The 24,799-nt window shown below is 45.2% G+C and overlaps 1 protein-coding gene across 1 annotated transcript in view; it reads right to left on the bottom strand.

Annotated features, from left to right (window-relative positions):
• The window catches only part of LOC119406893 (hemocytin), a 162,907-nt gene that overhangs the window by 5,401 nt on the left and 132,707 nt on the right, over positions 1 to 24,799 (bottom strand). The window contains exons 68-74 of the mRNA XM_049419568.1: positions 20,394 to 20,498; positions 12,967 to 13,167; positions 9,620 to 9,723; positions 8,273 to 8,395; positions 5,819 to 5,911; positions 3,403 to 3,519; positions 677 to 889 (exon numbers count right to left, since the gene is read on the bottom strand). Coding sequence (XP_049275525.1) covers positions 677 to 889; positions 3,403 to 3,519; positions 5,819 to 5,911; positions 8,273 to 8,395; positions 9,620 to 9,723; positions 12,967 to 13,167; positions 20,394 to 20,498 — 956 coding nt within the window. The remainder of the gene's footprint in view (positions 1 to 676; positions 890 to 3,402; positions 3,520 to 5,818; positions 5,912 to 8,272; positions 8,396 to 9,619; positions 9,724 to 12,966; positions 13,168 to 20,393; positions 20,499 to 24,799) is intronic.

Below are 24,799 nucleotides of genomic sequence, written 5' to 3'. Positions count from 1 at the left end.
AAGGGAATTACTTTCAACAAAACTGTTAGGGACACAGACATATAAGCTACTGAAGGCAAATGGAAAGTGTCTCAGCAGTAACGCAGTGTACATATTTTCCACGGATACTTAACAAGTGCGCACCATTATAGGTAAACTAATACATGCACATGTACACAACGGCAAGCTGCGAAATTAATTTTCACGCTCACAGGCGGAGTTTAGTAATGTATCTAGGATATCGAGGAAGGCGTCCGTTTCACGACGCTGTCTCGTCTAGACCACAGAAAATGTTCGATGGCACCGGTTGCTTGACCTTTCGTGCATTACGTTATCTACATTATATATATTGGAATACTTGAACGGCAGTAACGACGTCAGAATCTAATGAGACCAACAGACATTGTATTTGGTACAGCATCGTACGCGTTATCCGAAGGTTGTAGGTTCGGTCCCTACCAGCGGCAAGTTAATCTTTCATCCACTTTGATTCCTTTTCATTTATGTCGCAATTACTATACCACAGTTAAAACATACGAGTAATGTCCCCATGCCATCCTTGCTTCATTGTCCGTTTCATCAGGTTGTGTATAACAAAAGAAACGAGCCCTCGAACAATCCCCCTCTTTCGTTCAAGCAACAACGTCAGTTGTATGAATGCATTGCAGAGAAGACTCGACACAGTACGCTTGTTTACCTTGGGACACTTTTTGGACACAGGTGCACAGGAAGGGCTGTTGTAGACTGTGCGCACGCTGTCGCCGTGCTGCTCGCACGAAGCGACGTAGCACGGATAGATGGTAGAGTTCCAGCGAGTGCCAACCGGGTGTAGCATGCCGGCCTCGTCACACGCCACTACCTGGCAGCGGGGACAGCACTCGCCCTTAGGCGGGGCGATCTCCTGCGAATTCTAGAGTGTCACATAGAGCGGGACATCATTAATTACCATGCCATGGCTTTTTTACGCGCATTAAACTTCAGCAGTTCTATATCGGGTATGCGAATATGCGATTACGCCGCATGCGTATATCGTATTACCATTGAACATGCACCGATTTCGGAGGCTCAGGCTCTCGCATTTCTAAAGCGTATACATGATATTGTTCGCATCGACTTGTTTAGACTCGGTAGCTAAAAACACAAAGTTGGCAAATTACATTAAACGGGAACATTACATCCTATTAATCAGGCAGAGAAATAAAAGTTGGCTGGCGCAACATATTTTGCGAGGCTGCCGCAGAATTGTTCAACTTTGAATAACTAAAATGTACACGAGCAGTAGCTTTAACTGACGATCGAAGCTGCACTTGAGAAATCGTGAGGAAAATCTAGTCATAAGATTTTATTAAAATAATAAGATGCTTGAAGGGGATGCTGAATTGAACAGAAAAAATTGGGGGACCCTTAAGCTTCGCTTTTAAGAGTTGAACGCAATAGCGAAATCCGGTCCCTAGTGCGCACTTCAACCACTAAGTGCATACTTATTAATGTGTATTGTTACACCCACACAGACACACACAGGCGCGCGCGCGCGAATGGTACAGGTTTTTGATCTAAAGCAAGAGTTGCATGGCCTCCAAGATAGACGCCGCGCGCTCGCCATCTCGGAGGCCATGAAGAGTCTCACAGTGCCTCACAGATGGCAGCACATTATCTAGCGTTTGCTGTTTGCTTGTTGATATGTTTTCCGCTAGATGGACATAGTTCTCCATTTTTAGAGCTGTTTGAAAGTTTGTGTTTTTAGCGGCGATGGCTGCACTATCCCGGCCTTTTTCGACATAGTTTCATGGCCTCCCAAATGCGCCTACAAATCGCCGAGTGGGCTCCTTTTCGTCGTGACACCACATGGCATTTATGTAGTTTTTTTTGCCGATGCAGCTGCAAATAACGTCGTGGCTTTGTTCAATAAAGAAAAAAAAAAAAAAAAAAAACGTCGTGGCTTTGTGGTAGGACACCTGCCTGCCACGCGAACGGCCCGGGTTCGATCCTCAGTGGGACCGAAATTTTTATTCTTTATTTTATTTGCTTCTTTCTCGATTTTTCGCTCACAGTCTAATTTTCGCTCACAACCAACGGTGCCGACGCCGACGACGGAATTTCTGCGACACGAGCTCTTTAACGCTATCGCGTTAAAAGCAGTGAAACATTAGTCGTGCGGTCGCTCAGGGTTCTTATGATTGACCTTGAACATGGATGCAATTTTTTATGTATTGACAAGCTTGCGTCACAAAACATTTGAGCCGACTTGATGCTGCAAAGGAATCAGAATTTCAGAATAAGAATTTTATTATTAAAAGTTGAGTGAAGTTACGAGCGTTTGGTATGCAGAAGGAGGTCCCATAGTCAAGAGACTGCATCGGGACTTCCTGTACAAAATCAAATACGGTAATAAGCATATCATAGTAGCAACAGTGGCGAGAGCAATCATTTAAGAAAAAAACATAACATTCACAGAAAAATAATACATGCGAATACATAAAATAATACGCTTTTAACATATCACAGCAAAACAAAAATGATATGAGAAGAGGATAAAAAACAAGTAATACAACAGTCAGATAATCTATATCTATGTAGATGGAATAAACGTCCACTGCAACAGGCGCGTCGTATAAAACGGGATCTCAGTTAGTATAGCTTTGATTTTTTTAAATTTTATTTATATCCCAAATCCACATCGTCATCATCATTTATTGTTCCTTTAAGGGCCTTTTGCAAGGCATAAAGGTGGGTGGGTGGTAAGAAATAACGTAAAGGACATGTCCTAACACGCAGCATCAACTGAAAAATGCAGAACAGAATAAAACAGTTGCTTTAAATTATATTAGCGGTAGTAATAACGTTTTTAGGATATATTAGGGAATCAGACACTAAGAATATATAATTACACTTTTCACTTCTCTTTGTAAAGAATATACTATAATGCTGCATAGTAAATATTGATGCCAGCCATGAAACAGTCTTTAAACTACGTGCGCCCTCCCAGCGGACAACGGCGCCAGTCGCCGCACGCGATCGGATCGCGTGACATTGTGACCAGGAAAGAGAGGAAGAAGTGAGGAGCCGCTCGATCAAGAGGGAGAACGCTTCTTGTTTTTTGACAAGTTAGCGCTCAATAAATAGTTCTCACAAGACTACCTGAATTGTTCGTTACAATATCATGATTCTTTTGATGTTGGATTCTTGTCGATTTCAGAGGGACGAATTGCATTTTCGTCGTTAATTTGATCTGTATGCGAGGCAGCCTTTCCGCTATGTCCGCGAGACCAGATTTATCCTTGGCACAACCGACGGTCTACGGAGATTCTATAAATGATGCCGTAGCAAATGAAAGTCTTTCACGTCCTGTCTTTCCAGTGCTATGACGTCATTTATAGCAAATAAACAACTAGACCACAAGTCTGTACTACAGAGACGACTCACCTCGGGGCACTTGGGACATACGATGGAGCGAAGAACCTTGTGAACTTCTCCCGCCGTGGTTCTCTCGCAAACGTGCGACTGGCACGGGTCCTCGCGAGACTGCCACACGTCGCCAGGCTACATAAAAGTTGCAATACTCAAAAATATGAACCGTTCTTGCAGCTGCAGTTTGAAGATCATAGAAATTTTGATTTTTCACGACAATGTGCGTGATTGCACATGTTGCTGACATTTGGGTCTGCGATTTTTCTGGTCATGAGCACTTATATGTATCCACCGGAGGTCATGAAAAATACAGTTGCGCATAATAAACAATTAATTGTACAGAAGTTAATTCGTTCCACAATTTTCGCTGCGATCATTTGACGTTTCTGTGATTATTTTGTATACAGGAACTGTGTTTTTGGGCACGATAAAGAATGTGTAATTGTTGTGGTTTTACGTCCCAAGATCACAATATAAATAAGAAATAGATATCTGTTAACAAGAACTTTTTCTGGGCAAGTTGATGAATAGTCAATATCTCATTTTAGCGCTAAAAAAGTCAAACACATGAGACTACAGGAGCGCTTGTCTTGTCCTTTCTCACGAGTTATTTTTTAGCGCTAAAACAAATGTCTAATTATCTGCTACTTCATTCCTAAACAGTAACCTTTTCATAAATGGCGAATGCTTCGTAATCAGAGAGGAAATGCCGGCCGATAGACTTTCTGAGAAACATTATTCGTGTTCTAACTAAGACAATGGTTGAGAAAATTCAAGCAAAATGGTAAGATAATTCATCACTGACAAAATGTTTAGTGTGCTTGCATATGAGGAGAAAGAAGACGCCACTGGGAAATGTAAGATTTGTATTCATGATGCTGTATCCCGCACATGTACAATGGGCGATAACTTCTTTCTTTTTTTTTTTTCAAAATGCGCCGGATGTTTCGAATCTCAGCTATATAGTGCTGTTGTATGGAATGATTTATTTTAAACTTTGTACACATATAATATTCGGATTAAACTCTATCTTGGGATTAACATCAGGACATTGCAATCATGCTGATGACAGTCCATTACAGTTAGTCGGCAAAGTATGTGGAATAACTTGCAAGAAAGTCTTATTTATCCACCAAATCCTCTGTTTGATGGTTGCCTTCTTACGCACTTGCATATTGATTAAAAAAAAAAAACGATGTGTCGTAGTGTGACCGCTTCGATGTTGTCACGCCTGCAGCAATGTGCCGTTTATATTGACCATCTTGCCCAGGAACAGCGCTGATTTAAAACGAAGACAAAAGGAGGAAATACACCAGACGAGCGCTGTTGGCCAAGCTGAAACTCCGTTCCCCTCGATCCATAGGTCGGCAAAAACATTGCAGCTCACTCAGACTCACTCAACAAATATATTTTGCTCTGAGGGCTCATTTGGACTGATACTCACCAAACTTTTCTTCAGCCGTACTCACTCGGCCTCACACTCACCAAATTTTTCCTCAACCGAACTCACTCGGACTCGCGGCCCGATCTGAGTTTGAGTGAGTCTGAGTGAGTCGACTCATGAGTGAGTTTGCCGACCTATGCACACCAAACCAATCTATCTTGTCACGTAAATTTCGGGATTCCTTTGTCTTTTCTAGCCTCTGTGGTTTTAATAGAAATATATGGTGAAACATCCGGGCATACGAAAGAAATGTTGAACGTATGTGACCTCGAAGGTTGCAGGCTCGGTCCCTGCCGGCGGCAAGCTGTCTTTTCGTCCACTTTACTTTCTTCACATCTACATCACATTTACTACAATGCACTTAAAACAGTACAATTAACGTCCCCTATATCTTCCTTGGCTTCATTATCTGCTGGGTTTCATTAAACTTGATTAGCACAGTAAGCTGGGCGAGTTGGTAAGTTAGCATATAGGATAAACGTGCAGCGTGCCAAAGACGAAGGACTGAGAAACAGACGACACTGTCTGATTGTATATGACCTTGGACAACGTGCCTCGAAGTGTAATCGAGCGCAGTGAAGAAGCAAAAAATCTCCAAATGCATAAGTTGTTTTCTAACATAATTATAATCTACTTAAATTTCTTCTGCGGAAGTATCTCCGACACATATATACGGACCTCCACCACTTTGTTAAGGCGTTTATTGACGGCGGGATTGACGGCGACGATGCACAACGACAGAGCGCAGACTCGCAGACTCTCACGAGCACGAGCACGAGGGGCGTGCTCTCCGAGAAGAGGCGAAGAGGGCGACCCACTAGGAGACGCTCGAAAGGACGACCCATTAGAGCGTTCCAATGCTTCTCTACAACGGCAATGTTGAGAAAGCGACCAAGGAGCAAACTTTTGCGAAACGTTTTCTTGGTGTGTTGTTCGTGCTTTCGGGCAGTCCTATCTCTTCATTGACTATGTGAATCCTGCACTTACCTCGCGTATGTTGCCGTAGTCGTCCTTGCAAAAGAGTCGCACGATGCTGGGACAGCATCGCAGCGGCACGTCCACCACGGTCAAGTAGTAGTCCTGCGTGAACAATATATACGAACCATAAAGAACAAGATCTACGTTGGAGTAGTCGTGCTACATTTAGCAGTTAATCAACACTTCCGTTAACATGAACAATCTAGCCCAACAAGAAGTTCTGCTTGATTAGCAGTTAATCGCGAAAGGGAGCTCTATGCTTATCAGGACATTATATTGGCAGAAGCGTGGTAAGCTGGGCAAGTTGGCAATGGTTCATTCCGGAACAGCGCAAAAAAAAAAGGACAAAACACCAGAGAAAGAGGCACAAACAAGCGCTGACTAACAACTGAACCTTTATTCCGAAGAACAAACCAATATAAGGAAAAAGTCAGGAGAATATACAGAGACTGCGCAAAAGATGCAGGGTAGAGGGATGGAATGAAGGTGGGGGGGCACCCAAATACGCGAAAACGTGCGACACACCACGCGTGGCACAGCCTTCAAACAAGCCCAACATAATGAATTTCTTTTTCGTGCAATGTCACGGAGGGTATACAATGGCATACAACTGCGACTGCTTGTGGCTATGTGCTGCTTCAACACACTCGCATGCCCTTTGATTTCTGCGTCGAAGCTGTCTGTGTCAGCGCTTGTTTGCGTCTCCTTCTCTGGTGTTCTAAAGCGATAACGTTAAAGAGCTCGTTTCGCAGAGATTCCGGCGTCGGTGTCGGCGTCGTTGGTTGTGAGCTAAAACTCAACGCTGGTCGTGAGCGAAAATTCGAGGCAGAAGCAAATAACGAAATAATACAAATATTTGGTTCGTGTGGGACCGGGGATTCCAACATACGAGCCCTCGCTCCATGCCTTTATGCGCTCGGCCACCACGCATACTTCCTCTAGCATACTAAGGGCGACTTATGACTATGCGCCACTTATGATTGGTGGTACGCACATCTCGGACGTGCTTGAATACAAAGCGTGCAGCTGCTCGGGTACGCGTGGCACCTTACGGACGCATAGTGGGTACTTCGCCAATTTGCAAAAGGAGGAATTATGCCGTAGTGGGCAGTTTGCAACTGCACTTGCAGTAGGCATTTTAGGAGAGTTTGAAACGGCCAATTTTGCGCGCATAAACGTTACTTTCCTTTCGGCACGGCTGAAGGCGATGCACACGGGACCCGATTAAGCTATCGCGTTCTACTCTTGAAAGTGAAGCTCAAGCGTCCTCAAAGCTTTTGTCCTTTTGCCTCCTTTCGTTTTTTTTTTTGCTCTCAACTCCTTTTAAACTTAAAAATAATTATTATAAGTGTAATAATCAGAAATAATTATTTGAGAAGAGCCGACGGAAAACAGAGGGAGTGGCATAGTGATCGAACTCAGTGGTGATCGTGTTCAGCCGTGTCATGAAACTCGGTGTCAGTACTATGAGCTGGTGAAGCGTGAGATTGGGTGATTAGGCCAGCACGAAATTAATTTTTACGGTATAGCCCTGCAAGAACAAGTGCCTATGCGCTAAATATACTAATACAAGACTTACGCGTTTTCTCTCCGTCTTAACTCTTGGTTTTTATCTGTAGGTTTAGCAAAAAAAAGAAAAAATCACGCTCGTATTACGAAGGACACGTGTTGATGACTTCTTGCTGCACACATACATTGCAGTAACTATCGCACTAGCAAGTGTGTGGGCAGAAGTGACAAGTCAGAACTCGGAGATGATTTCCCCGGAGCATTGGGCAGCAGCAGGAATAGCACAAATATACGTTCCTGTTGGAGCAGCACAGAAATTCAGTGTTCATCTTCGGCGTACTTCTAGCCTACGCTGAACCATAGAGTTTCCTTCAAAAGTTAGAGGAGCGAACTGTGGGGATTTTATGTGTGGGAGCAGCAACACTCACGTTCAGCCATCATGGGAATAATCGCAAGCGAATGGTTTCGCCCAACCAAGTATTGCAGTGCAAAAGTAATTCGCAGTGGTTTTGTTAGATGATACGCTGGTGTTTAAAAAGTGAAAGCTTACATAAAACTATAAATTATGTAGCGGAATGCTTGAACAAGCCATTTTGTCTTAAGGGCAGCAAGGAAAACATGTCTTAACTGCTGCGGCTCTAGAAAAAATGGGACGAAAATTTGATGCGCGAAGGAAGGGATAAAACACAATGAAATTCAAATTTCTATGTGCCCCATGTAGCTCAAATATGGTAAGCGTTTAAAGAAAAAAAAATGGGACGAAAATATGACGTCCAAAGGAAGGAATAAAAGGCAACAAATATCAAATTTCTATGCGCATGATGTGGACTAAATACGATGAGTGCTTGGTGCTTTCCTATAGACATTGAAACACCTATAACTGTACAAGTAAACCTTAAATTAAAGGCGAGCTCGTTGCATGCGCCATCAGATTATTATCGCTTACGACCGCACCTTGTCGTCAGGCAGCTCGGCACTCTCGTAGCAGGTCTCGTGCGTACATCGTGCCATGAATTGAGACCCAGAGCCGTCGCAGGAGCAGTTTCGGCACAGACCGTCCCTCCAAACGCTGTTAGCCTGTGAAAAAAAGTCATACCATGTAACGTAAAAGCACAAGTGAAAGGTTTAGCGCTCTGGTGTAAAAAAGTGAAGCGTTACTTATTCATATAGATCATTCACTGATGAAACAGGTGATTGAGTGTGCAGGAATTTTCTCAAGTCATGGCCATGCCCATCTGTCTTCGCTCTGATCACTGCGTGGTAGTAATGGCAGCCCAATATTCAAGCGAGCTTTATGATATTCGTTTAGATAATTTTGCGGAGCCTAAAACGACGAAAATATTGATATTAAAATTCACCAATCAAGCGCTTTCCGCACTATTTCTTTAAGCATCTCTTTTGTTGAGAAATGCTCAGTTCATTACTATACTTTACACGCCTAGAATTGACATCCTTATGAACGATTTGACTAGCACCCCGAACCTAACATCTTCCCAGCTTCGTTTCAAGGAGCCCTCTGTTTTGTGTTCAGTTTATACCATTGGACGCTTTTATTCTTACATTTGTCGTGGTCATTTTCCACATTGCTAAACCGCGCTATAGATTTCCGAGATTTTATTTCATTTATATCCGACCGAATAGCTTTGCTCGTGAAGGCCATTCGGCACACCTCTTTCTCGTTTAACATTTTTCTTTTTTTTGATTTCATATTAATTTAATGTGTATTTTCATGTATTTATTGTTATCGTTAACTGTTTTGTCCTCTTTACGCGGTAACGACGTAGTATCTAAGTTGCTTTCCTGTTGAGCCCGAGGTTTCGTTTCCCCGACTATAACAGAAGATTTCAAAGCAGGCACAATGGTTAAAAGAGTTCTCGTTGTTGTATTACATTACACGTTCAAGCAACGTAGTGCATTGGGCGTGCTGCTATAGGTTTCTAGTGAGACGTAGCGCAAAGAAAGCTAGGCAGAGGGAAGGAGACGGGCGCTGTCATTTGTCTGCTTCCAGGAGTCCAGTTTTTTTCGCGCTATGAATGTTTAAGCTCCTAAGAGCATCACGCACTCAACATTAATCCGAAGCCATGCATGACGTCTTCTTTTGTGTCCCCATAGTTGCTATCGGCCGCACATCACTCCGAATGAAGCGTTCAAGCGATTTTTAGTCGGCGGACTGGAGGACAATTCTGTTCGGTCAAATCGAGGTGTTATTTTAATTCATTCGTGAGAAACGATGCCTTACGTGCCAAGCTACTGTGGCGGGTTATGAAACAGTGCAAACAACCAGGCGTTGTACAGGCTTACCTCGTAGAAAGAGACGTTCTGGCGGTACATTTCAACGGGCACCTCCCGGCCTTCGTCGTTGACTTCGTACTGATGCGTGTACAAGCACACTCCCTCGGGGGCTTCTGCAAGAGAGAGAAAGGGAAATGATGATTTTACTTTTAAAATATGGAGACGACGAGGAAGAGACAAAATCCATTTCAATATATGCGCAGTGCTGACTTGACAGTTTTCTCAACTTTAATTCGGGGCTTCGAACAGCCTTGACTATATGCGAAACGTGAACGAAATTTTCGATTCTGTCGGCATTTTGAAAATTTGCTTTTTCTATTTTTACGGTGTTAGCCCTTAAGTTCTCGGGCACAATCTGGTGGTGTCCTTCTTCCGTGCGATATTCAGTGTTGCACATGAAACTGCAGAGGCTGGCGATTGCCAAAAAGCCAACCGCACTCATCTTTCCCTTCTCATTTACCACATAGCAAAAAAAAAAAAAAAGAGAAAACGTTGTCCACAACCGTCTCCACTGGAACTCGAACTCGTGTCTCTACGGCATCTTAGACGAGAAAAATGCGAAAAGCAGAACTTGTTTGTGTCCCTCTTATTCGCACTTTTCCCGCCTGAGTATGGAATACCAACTAGCCCGATCCGCCGTCCTTCTACGTTATCGCACCGGTTGTAAACATGGCGCTGTGACGCGCCTTTTTTATATGCACATGAAACACAGATGCGTAGAAAATCACTATACGTACAAGCGCGGTAATACTCGGGTAGACAATCCAATAAAAAACACCCGTGTTTGGGGCTGCTCTTGTGCCCGCAAAAGCACTATACGCACACGGAGTACAGTTCCACAGAAAAGGGATCTTGTAAACAAAGCGCTCTGAGCAAGTCCCTAGCACATCCGGTATTGCGAAAGGTTGTGTTGATCTGGTGCTTCTCAACTTACACGCGTTTTCACGTGGCGTGCAGACTTTAACAGTGGAGGCGTGCGTACGCAAGTTTATCTTAACAAAGCATGAGACGTAGCAGTGTAGCGAACAAAGATGACAGCATGTGACTACAGTCGAAACCCGCGATAACGAAATCCCGAGGGAACAAAATTCTCACCGCAACGAAATATTTTCGGAACACCGGCGAACGCCCATAGGAGTCAATGCATTTCGTAACTCGCGACTACGAAAGATATTCATACCGCAGTCCCTCATTAACGAAATTTTTGAAACACGAGTGCGCAAATAATCTGCTCTCGCAACATTAATTACCTTCGAAAGCTGCTGAAATGCATTCATGCTACACTTAAATTGTGCAAAACTATCGCTGCAGCGCACTTGAGAAGCAACTGCCATCATTGTTTACAAAAAAAAAAAAAAATATAAAGCTGGTGACAATGATGATGATGATGGCTTGCCGAAACACCTGCTCGTTATCGCGGACTACGTATCCAAATCCATTGTCGCGTGTGTGGAGCCATTTGTCGAGCGTTTGCTTCGTCGCTTGGTGCAACGTGAACTGTGTGTTGCGATTGCTTCGTCCGATTTCGCTGCCTGCGGAGATGCCGCCTCCAACGAAAAACCGAAAGTTCATCACGGTGGAAGATAAGGCTGCAATCATCAGTGAGGTGGAAAAGGGCAGGCGAAAAATGGACATCGCCGAAGAATTCTGCGTTGCGTGCAGCTCGCTGTCCACGATTCTGCGCTGATCCGCGCTGATCCAGTGGAGCCGGAAGAAGGTTCGCCTGTAGGCGCACTTGATCACGGTACTGGTGACAGCGCAGTGCCGCCGTCACTGACCAGTGCATGGGGCGAACTTTGTGCCGTGGCAAACGAGATTCCCGATCGAGAGGCATGAAACTGCTGCATGGTATACGGCCCGCCAAAGCAAACTTACTGACTTTTGGAAATAAAATGTGTCTTTTGTAAGTTCCATGTCTTTTCTGCCGCATTCTCGCGTCAACGAAATTCCCGCAAAAGCGAAATTTTGTGCTTTCCCCGCCGATTTCGTTATTGCGGGTTTCAACCGTAGTAAAATTTTTTTTTTCAAAAGATGCGCACCCACATCATTATGAACGCGTTATTATTACGCCGACTGGAATCACAGTTACGCATAACGTTAGAGTTGAAAGCATAAACAGGAATATAATATGCGAAAATGAGGCTATGCCGAGGAGAGCTTTCTTTGATCAAAATGGTAGTGTCGGAAAAAATAATTCATAAACGAGGCGAAACGCTGACGCTACTTTCTGAACAATGAGGCGGTTGCCGAATACGGGGAGAGCTAGTGTGGATGCGATTCCAGGAGTGGAACAAAAAGAACTAGGAAGTAAATTTGTTGCTGTTCGGTGGACGCAGAGACGCGCGCGCGCGCACATGAAACGAAATAGGAATGGTCTCTGAGATATTACTATCTGATACATACAAAGCCGTTTCCACTGGCGCTTTCAAAACAGTTCTCTCGCACCAGTGCTCGTAGGAGAAAACGCCCTATCGTAGTTATTAAAAACCAGTGCATCACGTTTTTAGTATAACGTATTTCCCTCTGCGAATGAAGTTTGACACTGTTGAACATCCAAGCCCGCTTGTTTTTTAGTCCCATGCGAAGCAGGCTGTTCTTTTTTCTTAGTTTGTATTGTGACCTACTTTCTCAGCTGAATGAACCTGAAAGCGCATTTTTACAAAGTATCGCGCTCCGTTGGATGTTATGAATTTCTGAACTTCCTGGTAGTTCTTACGCCCTGATATAAACATGGGTTCCTCCTTTATGTTTGCTTCGCCGTAAACTTGCCCGCAGGCCAAGTAGCGTCAGAGAAACTCTAGATATTGCCCATATAAAGGATTTTGTATAGCCAGTATGCAACAAAGCGATGATATACATAAAGCAATCTCAAACTTAGAATCTAACAACCTGTACAGCACGAAATTGTAAATTAAACTCGCTAAATTGAGGGGCGACACGCCTGCTTCAGGAGTCCGCGATAGGATACAAGACACAAGGATCTCGTAGAAATTTGATAAAGTTAACGAAATAGAACATAAAATTATGTTAGTTAGCATCACACTGTAGAAACGTATAAAAAGTTTAAATATACCTACGCTTTATAAATGAAAAGCTGTTGATCCTTCTTTCTTAGATATCGGCTATCACACCACTTGGTGTTATAGCAACCTCCCCCTCCCACTCATCTCACCCCGAAAGTTTTCTGCACCTAACGAGGTTTTGTGCTGCCTCCGTGATCGGCCCATTTTGACCAAGCGACAGACCACCTGTACCAAGCGACGCCGGCGGCCAGTTTTCGCGTTTGGTGAGGCATTTAAGGCTTTCGCGTTAATAAGTCAATACTTCTCTGAGGCGAGCACGGATTCGTCACTCACTGCACTTGTAGTTGTTGCAGCATGCCCCGGGCGTGGCGACTAGCTTGGTGCCGGGCGGGCAAGAAGGCTCGGGCGGACACTTTTCCGGGTAGCAGACTGCTTCGAGAGTAGCGCAGCAGCCCTCTGGCGTCATAACGACCTCCTGGCCAATCTCCAGGTCGGTGGGCCACACCACGGGAGGGCACAGTGCCGGGTCGCACTCTGTAGGGTAGAAGGTTATCACAAAAAATTGTGGGAAGCCTCTTCTATAGGAATTTGTCGTAACACGAAAGTGAATAATGTATTCATAAGAGAGACCGGAGGTTTGGTGGACATAAGAAATAAAAAAGCACACATTTGTAGAGTGGTCATTATGGTTGAGTTTTTTTAACGCACCACCGAATGACTTCCTTGCACTAAATACGCATCGAAAATGCCTACCTAAGGGCTTTCGTAACGTAGAGCATTGTCAGTGCGGAGTATGCCAAAATTCATAAGCCAATTATAGCTTTATTTTGAGTCCGCCTAGAAGATTACAAAGTCTTAGATAAAAGTCATAGCCAGCGACTAAAAAAAAAAGGCAGGAGTCAGGGGAGGATGGATGCTTGTAATGAAAAAGTTGCAGCCTTGAAGAAGACAAGTCCGCTTGTATAAACGTCGGCTCCAGCACACCCCCAGTTTACGAATTTTCCATACCCAGCGATTGAAATTCCCCTAATACCTGGATAAAAACGAAATCAAGTAGTAATTAAACACAAGATGTTAACGAAGTCAATCGATGCGGCTATCACATTTCTGCGGGGTGTGTAAAGTGGTATATGGAAGATATGTCGCGGTAAACTTGGCTCCAATGACGCCGTCGCGAAGCGCCAGTGGCTCGTGCCATTTCTAGTTCATCGAAACAGCTTACTGCCATCCCGTAGTACATCGTACTCTAAATTGCCAACTACATTTTCTAAACGCTCTTTTAGTGATTTCGTTATTTCTGTGACGGAAGCGGCGTCAATCAGTTGAGGGTGCAACCCGGCATCAAACACTTGTATTGAAATGAAATATACAAAATGATAATTCGGGTGAAATTTGGTGCGAAGCATTGCGCGAATCGACGTAGCGCAAGATCCGAATGCGTGTCCAGTGATGATGCCAATAAATTCTTAGCAAAATTGTTCAGGAAGTAAACGGATTAAAATAAAATGCTTGGGCATCAGCTTAGGCCTCACCTCTCTACCATCAGACGGTGACTGGCCGCATATGTGGACTTACCTTCATCGGATCATGAAACGGCGGCATTTTGTGGTAGCCTCGAGAGCGGGCTGATCCTGAAGATGATGCAATACAAAACTGCACTATACTGGTGTGAGAAGGACCAAGCAGACGCCCCAAACCGCAAGCCCTCGGAAATCAAGCGTAGAGAGGTTCCTTTTTCTAAACGAGATGTGCTCTTTTTCATATCCATTTGTCGCGCTAATATAATCAGGCATTGATTTTGGTTTAATACGTAGTTTAGAGGACAGAGTGAGTAACTATACAATGCACCTGTGGAGGTATAGTTAAGATGGGGCTGCATATAAAGCCCTGGTCTGAATTTTCTTATAATTAACTACTGCATGTATGAAAGCAAGTTGCAGTCCGTTATATGTATTTCATGATGTGGTTTAAGATTGTCCAGCTTGCTGTATTTACGAGCAAGAGAGGGGTTTTAAGGAGCAAACGGAAAAACTGGTGAGGCTTGACGGGGACCTGTGTAGATGTTTCTATAGAACGGTTCGCGTGAAAATGAACAACACTCTAAAAAAAAAGTAGAAAAAAGAGGATACCTGTCACTCTTCATGGTAAGTCCTTATTTGCCACATATGCAACCCTCTTTAAAGATGGACGTTAGCTTCCTATGGAGAGCTGCGCCTCGCACGACTCTCCGAGCAGAGTACAATGATCTCGAAAAGAGAGTTAACGTGCACATTTCGTATCTCGCAGACTCGTGTGCAGAAAGTCTACTGTCCCTCAAAGGTCACAACTGTCAGTCTACCTCCTTCAGTGTATTGTGACCAATACACTTACCCACAAGGCATAGCCAATATGCCTACGAACGAAATGGAACGAAAGCTGCAACGTCGTAAATCTATACGCCGACTATAGATGTCATACTGACGTACCATAAAAAATACGCAGTTCTTTGATAAACCTGCGGACAAAGAAAAAATGGCGGATGACTTACGTACTGGGCCGGTTTACGCTGTAAGAAGCACGAAAAACGTGTGCGCACTGCGCAAGGCGCATCTATTTTGAATGCTGGCGGTCGCACGGATCGCGCATATTTTTATCGCAATTTTCACTCAACACGTATGCCTGCACATTAGAAAAGTTAATTTTCTGCAGATGACACGTAACTGGCAAACTAGTTCGGAAAGAAAGGAAGGAAACGTCATCTGTGCATCGTACCACGTTCTGGTATAAGTAAAGTTCCGCATTATCTGCTACATCAACCGACAGGGAGGATGTGGTGTGTTGTGTGAGTTTACCGAACTTAACCGGCGCGTAAAAACGTCAGAGCCGAGGCTTCCGTATCATGCGGCTGTAAGCCGGGCGTTAGCGTAAGCCAAAAATACAAAAGGCTCGTTTCTTGTGGCCAGAGTATTCGCAACTATTTTGCACGCTCCACCGCGTCTGCTGCTTTTGTACCTGGCGGCTGACAACCCGTCGGGGGAGAAGCGGGCGCAGGGAGAGCACAAATTGCGTGCGACAGGTGCGATTCTGCCCGGGCGGAATGAACGAACAAAATGAAGATTGATGCCCGGCTTCTCATGATTTCCGCTGGGATCCCCACTCTGCAAAGTAGAGTGACTCATTATTTAGAGAGCCCCAAAGCACTCTCAGCCTGCTTGTAACTGCAATAATAATGCTCAAGGGACCCGCGGAGTTCTTTTCGGCCTTGTTTCTTCATCTTCACATCAATGAAGCTGACGGCGCTAGCATCCGCTGTGACGATATGCCTTTGTACTATTACGAAGTACAATTATGAAGACAAGCGCACTAGTACACGTTTCTGAGGAATCAGAAATATTACAAACATACTAAAGAAGATAGTGAGCAAAAATGTATTTCAAAACCAATGTATTCGGGTGAGCGGTTTCATGGTAAGGCGACGACCACGCGCCCCTGGTCCCGGGTGGCATTATCGGTTCTCTTGATAACCCTGGCCTGCAGGTCAAGGTCACAGCTGTGCAGCACAGCCTCCCACTGCTCAGTGTTATTTACCTCCTGATTGCTATGGTCTGCTGCTGTGTACGACCATCACGTGGAATAAATCCCCTTTTCGTTTGCAATGCTTAAATGTATTTGGGTATTGGTCCGGGACGTAGCAGCGATAGCCTACGGGGTTAGGATAGGTATTTGTCTGCAGTCGCCTCCTAGCTCATTCCTAAAACTTCTTAAGAGATTGGTGTGCTGGCGGGTACATTTCCCTGGCTGAGCTGTAGTGCTGAGTCATTTCCTGATAACTGCAGTTTCCCTGATCATAGCATGACAAGCCCGGGTGTTCGGTTGGCGAATCCTCGAGCTGTGGTCGGGGTGGCATAAACATTATTCCTGTCATTGTTATTATTAACAGGCATTCTTGGCAACAGGTTTCTTGAATTTTTGTATTTTCGTGTTTCTGCTGCATTCGTTTCAGTGAATACGACTGCTGTAGTTAGAGTGCGGCCGTCAAAAGGCAATTTGCAAGTGCTACGGGAACTGCTACGCTATGGGAACCCTGCTATCGAGTGAACACATTTATTGCAGTGGGATTAGTTATGTGAATATCCATTCATGCTAAAAAGACAGCGCGTGCAAACACGGACACAAGAAAGAAGTCAGGACACCACAAACTCCGGCGTTTGTGGTGTCCTGACTTCTTTCTTGTGTCCGTGTTTGCACGCCCTGTCTTTTTAGCATGAATACTTACCAACTAGCTCAGCTCTCTGTTAATCCATTCATGAGTGCGTTTGTATAGACTTGTGATTTTGACAACTTCACGACGACAACTCTCATGCAAAAGGCAAGGAATACTGGCGCCACACATAAGCACCGACCTCTACTTAAGCACATTTCTTTAAAGAAGCACTGACACAAAATTTCGAAGGCGAGATAATGAGTGAAATAGATGTATGTGGAGCCGTACACAACGTCTACGAAATATCAAGGGCCAATATAGCCTAGAACATATTTAAAATCAATTTTAAAGTGCATGCCGCGCGACTGAGCGAGATGCGAGCGCTTCGCGACGCCGACATCAACGCGGCGGATGTGTAAACAAACCTACGTCACGAGTTTGCGTTGGCTGGTGGCTGGTTGTGCCCTTGCGCTTGTGCCGTGCTACCTGCCATTTCTTCCTCCTTGCCTGTGGCTTTGCGTGTGCTAGTTGTGTTCTCTTCCACTGTTCTTTCGTCGTGCCCGTTGGCAGATGTTATGGCCCGCTCACGCTAGCGGCAAGCCTGCCGCAACGGCGCGGTGCCGCAGAACGTCGGCCGTCGCCGCACGCGCGAGAGCTGTCCAACTTGCACGGCAAGCTTCGCCGGCGAAACATTCGCGCCTCCGAAAAACATGGCAGCACTGCCAAAAGCGGTTGTCGTCCACTTCGAATCTATTAAGTGGCCGTCGTGCGCTCTGTAACGTGTAAGTTCCGAACTGATGCTTCCATTTGCTTTAGATTCATGTCCTTAAAGGAGCACTGACATCAAATTTACGCATGACAAGATTTTTGCATCCACGAGTAGTTATCTACCCCCTAGTAGCGATTCACGACCGAAAATGCAACTGAGGGACGAATAACTATCTGTTTTATTGATTTATATCACCGGTATCTAGCACGATTCAAAACGGCCGGCAAGCCCGCCATTTCTTAGCGCTGGCAGCGCTCCCTCGCGGTCAATTCCAGACCGCGCCCAGTTTACCACTTGTCCACAGAAAGGAGTGACGTGAGGATCAGCTGCTCAGCTAACATTTCGTCTGCTAGGCGCGCGCGTTCAGTCATGCCTTGTCACCAGCATCGCCGTCGTCGCCGTCAAAAGTGTCGACTAGTGTTGAAGACGGCATTCTGGAACTTAAATCACCGCGATACGCGACGTCGCGAATCATTTTCGCGTCGACGCTTTGCAAAACAGCGATTCAGAAATGGACGCTGTTCCAAGCAGCAACGAGGAGGTGCCCGGGGACGCACGCTTGGGCCATACTCGCTGGTGTGTCTCAATTAGATGTATCAGAGAATTTTAGCGTGCACAACATTCCGGTATACGCAAAGGGGTCTATGGAATATCGGCATAGCGAATGCACACCAGCGGACAAATAGAATACGATAGGTTTCTACAATAACAATTCTGCGCCGCCAGATGGCCCCACCTATCCGGCCTCTCACGGTTACGGCTGCAGTAACCCGGTATTACGCTAGTGCAAGGAAGTCCACGGACGAACTAACATTCACTAATAACGCTACATACGTATTACTTGTTAGCGATGATATTTATCTATAAGCTGCTCCACTTCGATAACTTGTGGTCGTGTTGGCGTGTACCGTACGTGTAATGAAACGCCACGCACTTTCCGCTTTTTCCGCGCCTCGACGAGAAGGTCCGTACTACGCAGCGGTTCCCCAACATGCTGGCACGTAGTCGCTCCAACTGATCGCACTCGCGCTGAGGATCACATGACAAATCAGTCGATACGACACGATGAATCGCAGGCACTGATCGGGACAGCGAGGAGAGCCACTGGCTGGGAGTGAGAGCCGGTGAGAGCGTCGCCTGGCGTCGGCGGCGCAATAAATACATTCAGATCGTCTACGTCATTGTTACCAGCGCATCGTCACTCAGGATGGTATGGTCGGAATGTATCACACTTGTTACGTAGCACGAGTGTCGATGTCGCAGCGTGATCAATTTTCCGTTGAGCTTTCGTACACTGTTTGCGCTCGAAATAAAATTACTTCCACGCGGCGGACGCCATTCAAGTTTGGCCAAGGAGACCTATGCATACCGAGCAATCGAATGAAGGGTACATCTCGACTTTCAAATTTGATGTCAGTGCTCTTTTAAGCTTCGACAGCAATGTATTCGTCCCGATTCGGCGCCGTTTTTGAGAGCCATAGTCAAATAACCGATGCTGTAAGCTTAGCGAGTCGAGATGGGGGCTTCCGAATGCTCGGAGGACATAGATTACGCGTTTGTTAGTTGTTTCTAATCCTCCATAGCTGGCGCCACTTGACCTGGTCCGGCGCCCACCGCACCCACGCTCGCGCGCTGCCTACGTCACAATTTTGCGTGTTCACGTGGCCAGCTGTGTTTTCCCGGCCGCCGGAGGATGCTGCCTAGCTCGGTGCTCTTTGAAACCGAAACTGCGACTGGGCGCTCTAAAAACGTCTCTAAATAAATAACCGTCGCGCACTCGCGCAAACGAGGTTTGCAGCCGTGATAAGTGTATCATAAGCTATCCATTGCAACAACAACAACAAAAAAAAACAAGGTGCAAAATTTGTGTGTCAGTGCTCCTTTAAAAAGAGATAAGCTTCGTGAAACAGCTGCGCGTTGCAACGCAGAATCCTCTATCAGAGCGCAAACACTTTGAAATACACTCCCTGACAAGATTAAAAGAGGCATGTTCAGAATATTGACGCAAGTCACGAAACAACTTTCAAACTACGCGCGCCCTTCCAGCAGACAACGGCGCGCTGTAGTAACAAGAATAGGCCACGACGACACGCGCCTTCGCCGCACGCTATCGGATCACGTATGACTGTGGCCAGAAAACAAAGGAAGAAGTGAAGAGCCGCTCGATCAAGAAGGAGAACGCTTCTTGTTTTTGACAAGTTGGCCCTCAATAAACAGTTTTCTCAAGACTACCCGAATGGTTCGTCACAATATTTTGCATTCGCGTCCTGCTAAAATACCAGTACACTGAAGATCAAATGTAAAGGACCTAAGTGCATGAACAGTTTCCTTATTCACATGTTTTTGTAAATGCCGGCGCCTCCAGTTTGTAACGATCATTTTCACCGACTCCATGTCCTATATCGAGCAGAATGATATTAAGTAAGAGCACCGGCGTGCGAGTGGCCCGCATTGGTCTTACCTTTCAGATCGACCCCTTTGGACTCTATTTTATAAAGTTTATCATACCGTACCATGAAACAGTTATTAGAGTTGGACAGAATAAAAACAAACTATCATGCTACGTATCACTTTGACTATATCTGTTGTTGGGTGTGCATGAGTAATCACCTAACTCACGCAACTAAGTTTTGGGGGCTTTTATACCTGGTAGGAGTTGACACTCTAGATGTGCATATGAGCGAGAATACAATGAAAATTTTCGGATTGGTTCGTTTCCGCCAAGGAAAGTCGACATTAAAAAATCATGTATTCATTTCATGATTCTGTTCAGCGTTTCTTCAAGAATCGTTCAGAAGTGTGTCTTACCACAGAAGTACAATGGACAACCCCTTTCGTCCGTCCTGGTCTTGGCCACGTCACCCTTCTTACACTTGGGCAGGCTCAGTTCTGGGCACAGTTCAACCACGTCCTCTGAAATAAAGAAATGAAATGACCGACAATGTCCGAGTGTCAGCACAAGGTAGCATGACCGTACAGTACAATAAAAACTGTCGGTCAAACCAGCAGATAGATGTACACAAAGCACATCCATCTTTCTAAGGGAGGCGCGAGGAAAGAGTGAGCGCGTATAAAGTCAGCGACTGCACCTCTACACTAAACCTTGACGAAGGCCTGTCCCCGGTCTAAACGTCCAATAAATGCAAATTTTTGCGTCTTTGTACGTGGGCCTGCACTTCATATTACTTATTAATCACCGTATACAAGGAACGGGAACTGATATATATACAGGGTGTTATTTTTTTTAGACACAATAGATTTTTTATAAAAACCTATGCCAGTAAGGCTCCTGTCGTTTTCGCACACGAACTCCACGTCGAGGCAGAAATACTTTGCCACAGTTAAAACGATACTGTTTCTACTAATTAACAAAAAACTCGTTAATTAACTTTCCAATTATTCACTTGAGGGCAGGTGTTTACATTACAAAGTTGTAGTGCGTGCCAACTTATACCATACCTATTTTTTTAGAAATCCCAAAAGTTGAACGTAGTTTGAGATATTCGTAACCGAATTCCATCGGCGAAATCGAAACTGATCGCGCAAGCACATAGACGTAACAACTGTGACAGTTGTTATTTCACGCTTGCCCTGTGCATGCCTGTGCGTTCATTCAGGGCGTCCTTCTTTGTGCTTCAGCGGCGCGCTGCAAGTATCGAGCTGCTTCTGGTTCTTCGTGCGACATTTCAAATTCTTGCTATCGCATTCATTGCTTCGCGCTTGCGGCGAAACTGTGACTTTTTTTTGCCTCCATCGATGTGCGACCGCCGCGGCCGCGCATCGAACCCGTGCCCTTCGGGTCTGTAACCGAGCACCGTAACCACTAGACCAGCACGAATGCCTTCGAGGGAAGTTCACTAACGCGAGAACTCGAATCCAAATGAAATATAATTAAGGGCTGTGCGCCACGGAAACGCTAGTACCTTTCAGCGCGCATCGAAGAGGCACCTCACGACGACTGCAGTTACCACTGGTGTAACCAGGGTGGTGGTGTGGGGAGGTTGGGGGTGTTCGACACCCGCCCCCCTCCGAAATGTTTCAATTTTTTCATGTGTATGTATACACGCACACATAAAAACGCACGCACTAACAAAAATATTTCTGGCTACGTCAAGAATCACGTTATGAATTCTGGCAACGCCACTGACAGTTACTTATTACTAATAACATTGCCACCATCTAAACATTATGCAGTACAACGACAGTGACTGTGGAAGCTGCCCACATCATAAAGAACAAAGTGAAGCGAAGGTTACAGGCTATCGTATAACGGTGCGCCCGGGACATTTAACGACCATTTCACTCGATCGTAGCTACCGTGACGCGGAAAGCAGCAATATCATTCTTCCTGGGGTCGCTATTCTTTGCCTCAGAATGATTGCGACGCTACCGCGCCGAGTAGCGGGCCCTTACGACTGTTCCATTTTATGTGTTTGCTCGGTGCCGGCCAAGGACAGAGGTGGTGGAGCCCAAGGATATACGTTACTGCTTGGCCTCCAGCTGCACGTGTATTCGGCGATTTCGCTGCCATGGTACTTTTTCGTGGACTGGAATGATGCCAGTTGAAAAAAAAAAAAAAGAATCCGCTACAAACTCTTCCACAGTAGGACATATTTGTGTCATATGCCCGGCCTTTTGTCGACGAATTTTCTGCCACCCAGAAAAAAAATGGCCTTTCATACGAAGTGTCAGACCTACGACAGATTCGCGTCTTCAGGACGGAGTCGCCTGTTTTGTGGCCTGGCAGAGACCACCGCGGTATCAGAATTTCTGTACGACCGTACGTCACCTCTTAAGGTGAAAGCCTTTTATGCGTTATCGTTCAGTCGACCTCGAAAATAACTCTTCGGCATCAACACGAACGCTACAAAGAGTCAAGTGATCTCTCAAGCACGGCTCGAGCTGTGCTCTCGCTTCTCCTTTGCCGAAGCGCGAAGCCGAGGAGATAAAGAAGAAGCGCCAGGAGGCCCCCGAGAAAACAGTTGAACTTAAAAATGAATCCATCTGCGAACTTGCCTCGCGTATGAGTCTTAATTGATTCCAAGATTTGCCACATTTTCTCTAACGCGCTATCGTAGCATGCAGAACAATCCATGTCAAGAAACTACCGAAAACAATGCCAACGAATACTTTCGTGCATGCCTAATAGCATTCGTCTTAAGTCGCCTTAGGGTTACTTAAGGAACTCCAGGGATTTTTGTTTATTTCCGCCCTAGTGCACTTCACAAGCCATACGACAGAAAAAAAGTTAACCAGGAACAACAAAGAATTAGAAATATTTTTGTAGGCCGCTCGTTTGCGTACATTGCCAAGCTCCACTGATGACAGGCCGATTGTACGATGGCGCGTAGCGATTCTGTCGTTTCTTAGGATAAGACCAAGAATTCTTTACCCCTCTGAATTGTCGTTTAGGAACATGTGTGCATGACTCAGCGGTTTCGTTGGAGTTAGTGCTAGGATGTATGCGCCAAGAATGTTGGGTCTCTTCATCGTGTGCCGCTGTGTGGTTTTGTGGTGAATTTTCGGGTGACAATAATTTGAGCCCTTGTTTGCTTCGTGTTCCTGATGCGAATGCTTTCGTACGTGCCGCCTTACACACATATTGTTAGTTATGGTTAGTGAGGCTTCGTTTGCGTGATTGTTAAACTAATTGTTTCCGTGAACGTTTAGTGCTTCAGTATGTCGCAATTGACGAGGAAGCGTGAATGAACCCCCATTAGTTGTAACCTACCACATTGTAATGCACCGAACTAACCGAGAGGCGTTATAAACACGTGTCAGGTTTGCGTGGAGGTTTGATGCTTTCAGGGCGTCAACGAAATTGTGTGAAAAATATGCCTCACATGTTCTTGACACCTGTCAGATGAAGACACCGTTGTGCGATGAAAATAAGAAGCAAAGGTGGCAATAAGAAAAGCTCTCCGATGTCGCATTTGTTTGTTTCACATCTGGACCCCTGTTGACGTTTTGCTTTCAACAGTTCTTTCAACTTAAGTTGAAGGCAGCTCTCCTTTCAAGAATCGACCAAACCTGGCGTTTTAAGCGGAAAGTGCTCCGTTTTATATCGTGCATTTCTTTCTTGGAAAGAAGTCCCTCCGTCCTTTTCGCTCGTGTTATCGTCATTCGTAGAACAAGGCGCCGTAAATTGCAGAACGAGCTTTTCAGAAATCAATACTTCCTTCTCAGTCATCAGAAAAGGAAACGTAGAGACAAAAATCATCGTTTTTCTTTTTTTCCCCGCGCTGGCCTTGCAAAGACAAAGGAAGGGAGGAAACAGATACGCAGAAGGCAGGGAGAATAACCAGAAAAGCGTCTGGTTGGCTACCGTACGCTTGGAGAATGGGAAAGGGAACTACAAAGATTAGAGATAGTGAGAGATATTGAGAGATAGTGAGTGAAGGCATAGTAGTGAACTTGCGCGAAGTTGTTTCGAAGAAGCACAAAAGTGCCTTCCCTCCGCGCGGCCTGACCAATGAAGGGGACAGTGTTCGAGTAGCACCTCCACAGACAGCCGCCTATAGACCAGTCATCTTAACGTGCCAGAAACTGTATTTCTGAGTAAAGTCGGAGACAGCGGCAGAATGAAAGGTCGATTTTTTTCTTCGCTCCGCAGACTTTTAACGCTATTGCATTAAAGAGCTCCTTTCGCAGAAATTCCGGTGTCGGCGTCGAAGTACTTCGTAATATATAACCAAGAACAATCTCAAAGCAAGAAGCCCTCAACTTACGGCTCACCTTTCAAGAACACTTGAAATTGAAATGCCTGCACATCGTTTCGTTTATAGAGAACTAATAAAGCGACCATGGCATGCAACGTATTTTAAACTGCAGTGCTAGCCCTGTAAGTTGCTTCTCTTAGCCCTACAAACAGTTAATCGGTTAAGGCCATCGTTTGCGAACAGTAATTGGCGCGAAACGACTCGCACTATTTTCGATCGCACCGATGGCCGTTTATATTCAATGCACGTGGCGCATCATTAAGAGAATTTTTGTACAAGCTTTCATCGAAAATTTCGAAATTGCGCGACGAGCGACATATTTTCGAACGATGCAGTGTCGAAACTTTTCATATATACTGGAGGGAGTGTAAGGCTAGTTCCATGCCAGTTTCGTCCCAATTATCAGTGCACCGTATCTCATCACGAGCGCTATGTACGAAATGATGTGTTAATCCGCGTGATGTGCGCAAACTTGGACAGAGATGTGTACGTGTG

Source organism: Rhipicephalus sanguineus, chromosome 10 (assembly GCF_013339695.2).
Source record: "Rhipicephalus sanguineus isolate Rsan-2018 chromosome 10, BIME_Rsan_1.4, whole genome shotgun sequence".
NCBI classification, from domain to species: Eukaryota; Metazoa; Arthropoda; class Arachnida; order Ixodida; family Ixodidae; genus Rhipicephalus; species Rhipicephalus sanguineus.
This window is presented reverse-complemented; position numbering and strand designations above follow the sequence as displayed.